This window comes from Otolemur garnettii, unplaced genomic scaffold (assembly GCF_000181295.1).
Source record: "Otolemur garnettii isolate 467f Iridium unplaced genomic scaffold, OtoGar3 scaffold00078, whole genome shotgun sequence".
Taxonomy (NCBI): Eukaryota; Metazoa; Chordata; class Mammalia; order Primates; family Galagidae; genus Otolemur; species Otolemur garnettii.
This window is the reverse complement of record NW_003852473.1, coordinates 1276509-1288755: the sequence shown is the minus strand read 5'-3', so window position 1 is coordinate 1288755 and position 12247 is coordinate 1276509. Positions and strand designations below refer to the sequence as shown.

General features: G+C 40.5%; 1 protein-coding gene and 1 pseudogene across 1 annotated transcript in view; one reads left to right on the top strand and one right to left on the bottom strand.

Annotated features, from left to right (window-relative positions):
* The window catches only part of USP13 (ubiquitin specific peptidase 13), a 154386-nt gene that overhangs the window by 28855 nt on the left and 113284 nt on the right, over positions 1-12247 (top strand). The window contains exon 2 of the mRNA XM_003794274.2: positions 10020-10145. Within this exon, the coding sequence (XP_003794322.2) occupies positions 10020-10145 (126 nt within the window). The remainder of the gene's footprint in view (positions 1-10019; positions 10146-12247) is intronic.
* On the bottom strand, positions 4495-5760 carry LOC111726745 (annotated as a pseudogene).

Genomic DNA, 12247 nt, shown 5'->3' with positions numbered 1-12247 from the left:
AGGATGATGAGCATTTTTTCACATGTTTATAGGCCATGCTCCTATCTTCATCAGAGAATTTTCTGTTCAAGTCTCTTGCCCACATAGAAATGGGGTTATTTATTCTTTTCTTATTGATTAGTTTGAGTTCTCTGTAGATTCTAGTTATCAGACCTTTGTTGGAAGTATAACCTGCAAAAATCTTCTCCATTCTGAAGCTTGTCTGTTTGCTTTGCTTACTGTGCTCTTGTCTGTGCAGAAGCTTTTTGTTTGATCATATCCCAGTAATGTATTTTTGGTGTGGCTTCAATTGCCTGGGGGTCCTCCTCATAAAATATTCTTTCAGGCCGATTTCGTCAAGTGTTTTCCCTGTACTCTCTTCTAGTATTTTTATAGTTTCATGTTGTAAGTTTAAATCTTTATCCAGTGAGAATCAATTTTTATTAATGGTGAAATGTGGGGGTCCACTTTCAGTCTAACGTGGGGGTTCATTTGCAGTCTTCTATAGGTTGCCAGCCTTTTCACCCAACACCATTTTTTAAATAGGGAGTCTTTCCCCCGCTGAATATTTTGGATAGGCTTATCAAAGATCAAATGACGATAAGTAGCTGGGTTCATTTCTTGGTTCTCCATTCTGTTCCATAAATTTACCTCTTCATTTTGTGCCAGTAACATCACTATAGTTTTATAGCATAGCCTGAAGTCTGGTAATGTGATACCTCTTGATTTGGTATTTCTGAGTAATGTATTGGCTATTCAAAGTTTTTTCTGATTCCATATAAAATGAAGCACTATTATTTTAAGCTCTTTAAACTTTGACAGTGGTGCTTTAAGAGAGATTGCATTAAATCTGTAGATTACTTTGGGTAGTGTGGACATTTTAACAATGTTGATTCTTCCCACCCATGAGCATGGTGTGTTTTTCCATTTGTTAACATCTTCAGCTATTTCTTTTCTCAGAGTTTCATAATTCTCTTTATAGAGATCTTTCATGTCCTTTGTTAGGTAAATTCCCAGATATTTCATCTTCTTTGGCACTACTGTAAAAGAAATACAGTCCTTGACTGTATTTTCAGCTTGACTGTCGTTGGCATATATAAAAGCTACTGATTTGTAAGTATTGATTTTGTATCCTGAGATGCTGATGTATTCCTTGATCACTTCTAAGAGTTTTGTAGCTGTATCCATGGGAATTTGCAGGTATAGGATCATATCATCTGTGAAGAGTGAGAGTTTGATCTCTGACCCCATTTGGATACCCTTGATTGCCTTCTTTTGCCTGATTGTGATGACTAAGACTTCCATTACTATGTTGAATAGCAGTGGAGAGAGTGGGCATCCTTGCCTTGTTCCTGATCTGAGTGGAAATGTTTTCAATTTACTTCATTCAATATGATAGTGGCTGTGGGTTTGATGTAGATGGCCTCTATCAGTTTAAGAGATGACCCATCGAAGCCTATTTTCTTAAGTGTTCTGATCATGAGAGGATGCTGGATATTATCCTCTATTGAAAGAATCATATGGTCTTTGTTTTTTATTTTATTTATAGATTTACATATGTTGAACCAACCTTGTAACCCTTGAATAAAACCAACTTGATCATGGTGTATAATTTTTTTGATGCATTGTTGAATTCTGTTTGCTACGATCTTATTGAATATTTTTGCATCGATATTCATTAATGATATTGGTCTATAATTTTCTTTCTTTGTTGGATCCTTTCCTGGTTTGGGGATCAGGATGATATTTGCTTCATAGAATGTGTTGGGAAGTATTCCTTCTTTTTCTGTGCTTTGGAAAAGATTATGTAATATAGGTACTAGTTCGTCTTTCAAGGTTTGGTAGAATTCTGTTGTGAAGCCATCTGGTCCCAGATTTTTCTTTTCTGGGAGATTTTGTGTAGTTGATGGTATTTCAGTGATTGATATAGATCTATTCAAAATTTCTAATTTTTTAAATTAAATCATAGCTGTGTACATTAATGCAATCATGAGGTACGCATTGCTAGTTTTACACACAATCTAAAATGCTTTCATCAAACTGGTCAACATAGCCTTCACAGCATTTTCTTAGTTATTGTGTTAAGACATTTATATTCTACACCTAGTAAATTTCACATGTACCCTTGTAAGATGCACTGTAGGTGTGGTCCCACCAACTACTCTCTCTCCACCCATCACCCCCCTTCCCTTCTTCTTGGGCTATAATTGGGTTATAGCTTTCATAAGAAAGCTATAAATTGGTTTCATAGTAAGACTGGGTACATTGGATACTTTTTCTTCTATTCTTGAGATACTTTGGTAAAAAGAATATGTTCCAGCTCTATCCATGTAAACATGTAAGAGGTAAAGTCTCCATCTTTCTTTAAGGCTACATAATATTCCACGGTGTACATACACCACAATTTATTGATCCATTCATGTGTTGATGGGCACTTGGGCTTCTTCCATGACTTAGCAATTATGAATTGTGCTGCAGTAAACATTCTGGTACATATATCTTTGTTATAATGTGTTTTTTTGTCTTCTAGATATATACCTAGTAGAGGAATTGTAGGATAGAATGGCAGGTCTATTTTTAGATCTCTAAGTGTTCTCCAAACATCTTTCCAGAAGGAACGTTTTAGTTTGCATTCCCACCAGCAATGTAGAAGTGTTCCCTTTTCTCCATATCCATGTCAATATCTCTGGTTTTGGGATTTTGTGATGCGGGCTAATCTTACTGGAGTTAGATGATATCTCAAAGTAGTTTTGATTTGCCAAAATTTCTGATTCTTTCTGGCTGAGTCTAGGAAGGTGGCATGCCTCCATGTATGGTCTGTTTCCTTTAGATTTTCTTTTTTTTTTGCTTATTTTTTTATTTTATTTTTTTGGCCGGGGCTGGGTTTGAACCTACCACCTTTGGCATATGGGGCTGGCACCCTACCCTTTTGAGCCACAGGCGCCACCCAGATTTTCATATTTCTGAGAATAGAGTTGTTTGTAGTAATCATTGAGAATTTTTTGAATTTCTGAGGTGTCATTATTTCTTCTTTATTGTTTCTGATTGACTCCATTAGAGATTTTACTTTTCTGTTTCTGGTTAGGTTGGCCAAAGGTTTATCAATTTTATTAATCTTTTCAAAAAACAAACTTTTTGTTTGGTTGATCTTCTAAATGATTCTTTCGTTTTCAATTTCATTTAATTCTGCCCTAATTTAGGTTATTTCTTTTCTTCTGCTGGGTTTGGAATTGGGATGTTCTTCCTTTTCCAGTTGCTTGAGGTGATGCATTAAGTTGTTGGCTTCCTCTCTTTTGGTGAAGGCTTCCTCTTCTTTCTTGATGAAGGCTTCCGATGCTATAAATTTCCTTCTTAGAACTGCCTTTGCAGTATCCCACAGGTTTTTATAATTTTTGTCTTCATTATCATTTTGTTCCCCAAATTTGGTGATTTCCTTCTTAATCTTGTCTTTGACTCAGCTGTCATTTGGCCAAAGATTATTTAGTTTCCATGATTTTGTTTGAGTATGAAATTTCCTATTGTTGCTGAGTTCAACTTTTATTCCATGGTGGTCCGAGAAGATACAAGCAATAATTTCTACACTTTTAAATTTGCTGAGGTTAGATTTATGTCCTAAGATATGATCAATTTTGGAGGATGATCTGTGGGCTGATGAAAAGAATGTATATTCAGTGTTATCAGGATGAAACGTTCTGTACATGTCTATAAGTCCATTTGTTCTAGGGTCAAGTTTAAGTCTAATATTTCTTTGTTTAGTTTCTTCTTTGTGTATCTATCGAAAACTGTCAAAGGGGTGTTAAAATGTCCAACTATTAATAGTGCAGAAAGATATAAAATTGTTCATATCCATTAGGGTTTGATTTATAAATTGAGGAGCATTCTTGTAGGGTGCATAAATGTTAATTATTGAAATCTCTTCATGTTGAGTATTTCCCTTGACAAATATGTAGTGTCCATCTTTATTTTTCTTTATCTTTATTGGTTTAAAGCCAATTGTATCTGTGAATAAAATTGCACCCCCTGCTTTTGTCTCATTTCCATTTGCCTGTATTATAGATGTCTATCCTTTCAGCCTGAGTCTATTTTTATCCTTTAAGGCAGTGGTTCTCAACCTTCCTAATGCTTCCCTTTTTTTTGAGATGGAGCCTCAAGCTATCCCCCTGGGTAGAGTGCCATGGCATCATGCTCACAGCAACTTCCAATTCCTGGGCTCAAGTGAGTCTCCTGCCTTAGCCTCCCAAGTAGCTGGGACTACAGGCGCCCGCCACAGCACCCGGCCATTTTTTGGTTGCAGCCATCATTGTTGTTTGGCGGGTCCGGGCTGGGGATTCGAACCCCCCACCTTAGGTGTATGTGGCTGGAGCCTTAGCCGCTTGAGCCACAGGCGCCGATCCCCTAATGCCTCCTAATGCTGCGACCCTTTAATATAGTTCCTCATGTTGTGACCCCCAACCATAAAATTATTTTCTTTTTTTTGTTTCAGTTTTTATATCTGCCACCTTTCATGTGAGATGATCAGTATAGGTACTGAAACATGTCAACAGTGTTTAACCAAAGCAATGGAGGATCACTAAAGCTTTCCCTTACATGACTGTTGCATTCCTCTTCTTCCTCGTCACAGTCTAGACCAGGGATCCTCAAACTTTTAAAACAGGGGGCCAGTTCTCTGTCCCTCAGACTGTTGGAGGGCCGGACTATGGGCCCCGGGACGAGTTGGCTGCTAAGCAGGACAGGCAGCGGTGGCAGAAACACCTGACGGGCCAGATAAATGTTCTCGGTGGACCGCATGTGGCCCACGGGCCATAGTTTGAGATGCCTGGTCTAGACCCTGATGGGCAATCTCAGTAATGCTATTCTCCTGAAAGAGGTTGTTCTCCAAATCAGATACTCTGGCAGTCTCAGTTGTGACTTTTACTTTCATGCTATGAAAGCCAGTGGAAACCAAGCCCACTTGTAGGTTGACAGGCTCCCCATCAAACAGCAGGAAGTATGAATTTATCCTTTCTTTGAACCCAGGGGGGTGGAATCATTTGGTGTCACTGTATTGTAGTAGTGTAGTTTCATAGTAAGTATAACATCATTGGGAAGAGGTCCAAGTTTCTGTATCAGTATATACAATTTACAGATAAGTAGAACACTGGCTTTCTTTCTTTCTTTCTTAATTTTTTTGTTTTTTTCAGTTTTTGGCTAGGGCTGGATTTGAACCTGCCACCTCCAGCATATGGGACCAGCACCCTACCCTTTTGAGCCACAGGCACCACCCAGAACACTGGCTTTCTTAATAATCTTAACTGCCTGTCCCACTTTCAAAGCTTGTGGTGCTGCTGTCAAAATCCATGATAGCTCCTTCTTTTGTGTATTTGAATTTGAACTGGTATATTTCAGTCACTTTTTCAGGTTCCTTAGGATTTGTGTAAAGTGTAAGTACTGCCATGTGTAGGTGTCTCTTTTCCAAAGCATCAAAACAACCTTGAATCCATTTAATAATATGCAGTGATCCAGGACATTTTTTGTCTTCTCGGAGGACTTTTAAGCTGAGGTCATCCAAATGGCGCTGTCCATAAGAGCTCTCTGGAAACAGTCCCCTTAGATATGTTATATATGAGGTAGAAGTAGCAAGAAGTTTTCTTCACCATTATCAATGACTCATGCTCATTAGTGATTGGAGATGGAAAAACTGTTTCCTTAGATGACTTTTGTACTGTGAATGAGTGAGAGAACTGGGCAGTGGCCATTGTAGAACTGTATCAGGATTCTTTCAACAATTCTAACCTCAGCTCGCCGAGGCTCTCCTCCCGACTGCGACTCAACCACCTTTTCCAGGTCAAAGTCTCCATAAAATTATTTTTGTTGCTACTTCATAATTGTAATTTTGCTACTGTTAGGAATCTTAATGTAAATTTCTTATATGCAGGATATATTTTCATTGGAAAAAAAAAAAACCAAACAAAAAACAAAGGGGTCGTGGCCCACAGGTTGAGAACTGCTGCTTTAAGGTAAGATGAGATTTTTGTATGCAGCAGATATCTGGTCTGAGTTTATGTATCCAGTCAGCAAACCTGTGCCTCTTTAGAGGACAATTTAAACCATTCACATTAATTGAGATAATTGATAAGCATGGTAGTGTTTTGGGTGTCATGTTTTTCGAATGTTCAGTGGATATTTTTAATCCTTTCACCACTGTGGAAGTTGGATTTTGTTCAAAAATTTCTGAGTGAGGCAGCACCTATGGCTCAAAGGAGTAGGGCACTGGCCCCATATGCTGGAGATGGCAGGTTCAAACCCAGCCCCTGGCCAAAAACTGCAAAAAAAAAAAAAAATTCTGAGTGACTTTACTTTGGTGGTAGAGCATTTACTTTGGTGCTGGTCATTGTGGAGGATGGGTCAGAGAATATCCTGGAGACCTGGTTTTTAGTTATGGCAGATTTCTTCAACATGTGTATGTCATTAAAGTATTTGATTTCTCCATCACAAATAAAACTCAGTTTAGCTGGATACAGGATCCTGGGCTGGAAGTTGTTTTGTTTTAGGAGACTGAAGGTCAATGCCTGTCTTCTTCTGGCTTGAAACGTTTTGGCTGAGAGATCTGCAGTCATTCTGATAATTCTCCCGTTGTAGATGATGCTTTTCTTACATCTGGCTGCTTGCAGAATTTTCTCCTTCATCTTAACTTTGGCAAAGTTAATCACAACGTGTCTAAGAGATGCTTTATTTGGATTGAGTCTTGCTGGGGTTCTGAAACTGTCTGCTATCTGAAGTTCTGTGTCTCTTGCAATGCTTGGGAAATTCTCCTCCAAAATCTCTTGGAGTGGAGCGACTGTACCTTTAGGACCATCCTCTTCTCCTTTGGGAATCCCTATAAGACGAATGTTTGATCTTTTGGAGTGATCCCACAACTCTCTCAGGGAATGATCAGTCTTTGCTCTCTATTTGTCTGCCTCTTTGAGTGTTTGGGAATGTTCGAAAGCTTTGTCTTCAGTTTCAGAGATCCTTCCTTCTGCCTGTCAACTCTATACTGAGGGATTCTACTATATTTTGGAGCTCCTTGACTAACTTTTTCATTGCCTTGAGCTCTTCTATCTCTTTTCTCATTGTGCCTCTATCTTTGGTGACTTTGTCTTTGAACTCATTAATTTCTTGAGACAACTTTAGAACTACTCTTTGGATTTCAATTTCTAACTTTCCTTCCATTCTATTTATCTTATTTGCCATCCATATTCTGAATTCAGTTTCTGACATTTCAGCCATTTGTCTATGCATGGCATCTTCAGTTATATCTCCTTTGTCATTCTTTGGCTGAGGGGAGTTATCTACTCCGGTTATTCATGTTGCCAGAGTTCTTCTGTTGGTTCCGCCCCATGTTTATTTTCTACTGTTTGCTTATTAAAACTGGTAGGGTGGGATTGAATTGGGGTTCCCAGGTAGTAGAGTTAATTAGCCCCTTACCAAAGTGCTAGGCTTTGTAATTGTGGCTTATCCCCTACAACCTTACAAAGGCCCCTTTCAGAGTTTTGGTTGGAGACTCTGAGGCCCTACTTGGTGAGATAGTGCAAGCTGGCTGTTTTGAAATCAGCCAACCTCTACTGTATCCTAAGAAGTCATAGTATTAGGTTTAAATCTCAACTGGGGAGAGATACAGATAGCTGCGGCACCCTACCCCCACCATTCAGGTCTTTTCCACTATAGAACTTTGAAGGTAAACCTCAGAATGTTTTGGGGTGGACAGCCCCAGACTTGAGTTCCAATCAAATTATCTCAGGCAGTACAATCCCTGCTCAACAGAGAGGGATCCAAGGGTCTCCAACTGTGGATAGAAATCCTCAGTCAATTCTGTCCCACAACCCTGAGGGTATGGCACCTGGTCCTGTCTGGTGAGCTGCCAGTTGCCCATCAAAGTCTCACCTGGGCACAATCAAAGGCCCCTGTCCCCTGGGCACAATCAAAGCTAGGAGTCAGGGACCCCACCTGGCATCCACTCCTCTGTTCACCAGCTCAGTTGGAGCTGGGGGTCCACGTCCCTGCCCTCCAGACAGTCCACACTGGCCTCCTTTTCTTTGAAATGTGGCTTAGAGAGATGAAAAGAGAAATAGATTTAAATCTAACTCTGACACTTCTAAGCTGTGTGAACTTGGGCAAGTGACTTATCTTTAGTGTTTTTTTTTTTTTTTAAGACAAAGTCTCAAACTGTAGCCCTTGGTAGAGTGCTCTGTCATCATAGCTCACAGCAACCTCCAACTCTAAGGCTTAAGCGATTCTCTTGCCTCAGCCTCCCAAGTAGCTGGGACTACAGGCGCCCGCGACAATGCCCAGCTATTTTTTTGGTTGTAGTTGTCATTATTGTTTGGCGGGCCCGGGCTGGATTTGAACCTGCCAGCTCTGGTGTATATGGCTGGCACCTTAGTTGCTTGAGCTACAGACGCTGAGCCATCTTTAGTGTTTTTTAAAACTGTAAAATGGAAATAATAATAAGGTGCCTGCAGGCATTAGAAATAGTGCATATAAAGTACCTGGCACATATCAGACCTACAGTGATACGTACTATAGTTATTATAGGACTCTATCCTTTATTATTTACCTGTTTTTATTAAAAGTTAATTATCCTACATCCAAAATGTTTGGTACATAAAGTGTTTCTAGATTTCAGATTTTTTTTTGATTTTGGGTTATTTGTATTATACTTAATGGTAGAATGCAATTTATAATACAGTGTTCCTTGGCTGGGTGAGGTGGCTCACACCTGTAATCCTAGCACTCTGGGAGGCCCAGGCAGGTGAATTTCCTGAGCTCATGGGTTCAAGACCAACCTGAGCAAGAGCCAGACCTCATGTCTAAAAATACCTGGGGGTTGTGGCAGGTGCCTGTCATCCTAGCCACTGGGGAGGCTGAGAAAAAAAAAATAACTTGAGCCCAGGAGTTGGAGGTTGCTATGAGTTATGATACCATGGCACTCTACCAAGGGTGACAGAGTGAAACTCTTGTCCCCCCACCAAAAAAAAATAGACATATATATATGTGAGTGTGTGTGTGTGTGTGTGTGTGTGTGTATAAAATGCAATACCCCCAAGTCTGAAATTTTTTGAGCACTGGCATGATGCTCACTGATTGAGGATTTTTTAATTAGGGATATTCAACCTGTATTTATTTATTACGTTACTATAATTTTCAAATGGATACCCTAAAACAGGCATCCTCAAACTACGACCCGTGGGCCACATGTGGCCCACTGAGGACATTTATTGGGCCTGCTGGGTATTTTTGCCACCACTGCCTGTACTGCTCAGCAGCCAACTCGTCCCAGGTCCTGCAGGCTGGCCCTCCAACAGTCTCAGGGACAGTGAACTGGCCCCCTGTTTAAAAAGTTTGAGGATCCCTGCCCTAAAATATCACGTGCCACCAAAGGTGGGAAACAATACAGTTTTGAAGGACCTTGTCCTACTAAAGACTTAAAGCTTTATGCTCCTGAGCTGGTTGTAGTGGTTCATGCCTGTAACCCTAGCAATCTGGGAAGCTGAGGTGGGAGGATTCCTTGAGGTCAAGAGTTTGAGACCAATCTGAGCAAGAGAGAGACCCTATGTCTACTATACATAAAAAAAACTGAGGCAAGAAGATCTCTTGAGCCCAAGAGTTTGAGGTTGCTGTGAGCTATGAGGCCATGGCACTCTACCCATGGTGACAAAGTGAGACTCGGTCTGAAAAATAACAAAACAAATAAACAACCCCGCCCCCCAGCCTTTATGTTCTTGGTGACTTGGACTGATGAATGAGGAAGGCTGGGGATGAACCACTACGGTGGCGGTGGTGTTGGGCCCCTTGCCGGCTTTCTTCTAGCCCTTTCCCCTGCTCCACTTTGGAGAGGCTGTGTGTATTTCCTGGGCCTCTGAGGATGTCCCCCGACTGACCCTGGCTGGCGTTTGGTGAACAGGGCGCTCTGCTGCTCAGGCCCTGTGCCAGGCTTTGTCTTCATTGTTTGGCTGCCTGCCCCCTCCTTTTTCTGTATCTAGACTCCTTGGCTGATGTTGTACTCTGTCTCTTTCTTCTAGAATTCTGAAGGTGGACTCTATGTATGCATGAATACATTTTTGGCCTTTGGAAGGGAGCATGTTGAAAGACATTTTCGAAAAACTGGTCAGAGCGTATACATGCACCTGAAAAGACACGTGCGAGAGGTGAGACAAACATTTCTGGAGAACCTCGGCAGCCTCTTCCCTGTAACAGAGCGTGGGGTGTGTTGTCCTGGGGAGGGGGTTGGCTATTCGCTCCTAACTTCTGATTGCTGTGGATGGTGGGAAACAAAAGCAGCACTGTTTGCAGAAATTCAGAGTCCCACCAATCTTATCTTAACTAGTTTTTTATTTTTTTGGAGACAGAGTCTCACTTTGTTGCCCTTGGTAGAGTACTGTGGCATCACAGCTCAAAGCAACCTCAAACTCTTGGGCTCAAGTAATCGATTCTCTTGCCTCAGCTTCCCGAGTAGCTGAGACTACGGGCACCTGCCACAACACTGGGCTAATTTTTAGAGATGAGGTCTCACCCTTGCTCAGGCTGGTCTCAAACTCATGAGCTCTGGCAATCCACTCAGTTCGTCCTCCCAGAGTGCTAAGATTACAGGAGTGAGCCTGGCTCTTAACTAGTTTCATTTTTCTTCCTCTGAGCCTCTGATTGGAGTTGTTAAGAAGACACAGAATGACTGGAATAAAAGTTTAAGTTAAAAAAATACAGCACAGTACGGAAAATAATGCCAGTAACACTATGGATCCAAAAATCAGAAATAAAAAACATTTGGTTATTTTTGCTTTAGATTTTGTTTTTAAGTGAGAGAAATAAAATTTTCCTAAAAGTTTAAGTTCATTTTGTTCCCCTTCCTCCTCAGAGTAACTACTGCTGTGAATTTGTTTCTCATTGTCATGCATGTCATTGTATTTTATTAACAAATGTGTATTCATGAACAGAATAAAGTGTCACCTTATTTTAAATATGTAGAGAAATGTTATCATCCTGTTACTTATAATTCGACAAAGAGTTTTCCCCTCAGCAATGTTTTTGGAATCTCTCTGTGTTGAGATACATCTGTATGTCCTTAATTTATTGTAATTATTGTTTGGTATTCCATTTTACGAGTACCTTGTAATTCTGTTCTCCAATGATGAAAATTTAGATTGTTTTTATTTTTTTTTGCTACTCTAAACAATGCAACTATGAACATTTTTATTCACATCTCCTGGGAGTACAAGTACAAGTACAAGATTTCCTTAAGAAATATACCTAGAGGCTATGCGCCTATAGCTCAAGTGGCTAAGGCGCCAGCCACGTATACCTAAGGTGGAGGGTTCGAATCCAGCCCGGGCCTGCCAAACAACAATGATGACTGCAATCAAAAAATAGCCGGGCATTCTGGTGGGTGCCTGTGGTCCCAGCTATTTGGGAGGCTGAGGCAGGAGACTCGCTTGAGCCCAGGAGTTAGAGGTTGCTGTGAGTTGTGATGCCACAGCACTCTACCCAGGGGGACAGCTTGAGGCTCTGTCTCAAAAAAAAGAAATATACCTAGAAGTAGTCCTGGTGGCTAAAAGAATGTGCTTATCTTTGTTTTTACTAGATCCTGCCAAATCTCTCCTGAGGGTTATTGTACCAGTTTACTCACCTGTCTGCAGTGATTATGAATTCCTGTTTTCCCACACCCACACCCTCACTTTGTTAGAATTCTGATTTCTGCTAATCTAGTGGTTATGAGGTGGTATCTAAACATTTTGCATTCTCTTCTTTGAGGGCTGAACGTGTTTTTATGTTTATTTTCCATTCTCTTTTCTGATTTGCCTATTTATATTTTTTGGCCTATTTCTCTATGGGTTTATCTTTCTCTTATAAGTCTGATGAGTTCTTTTTACATTCTAGCTACCAAACCTTTGTATGTTATATACTGAATTTTCTTATAGTCTATCATTTTCTTTTTACTTTGTGAACTATTTTGTAGAATAGAAGTTTTAGTGTTTTCTTTTATTTTTTTTTCTTTTAAGAGATGGCATCTTGCTTTGTTGCCTAGGCTGGACTTCAAGTGGTGCAATCATAGCTCACTGCACTCCTGGACTCAACGGGGCGATTCTCCTGCCTCAGTCTTCTGAATAGCTGGGACTTCAAGCATGAGCCACTGTACCTGGCCCAGACATTTTAAATTTTAATGTAGTGAGATTTATTAAATATTTTCTCTCCTGGCTCGGCGCCTGTGGCTCAAGCGGCTAAGGCGCCAGCCACATACACCTAAGGTGGCGGGTTC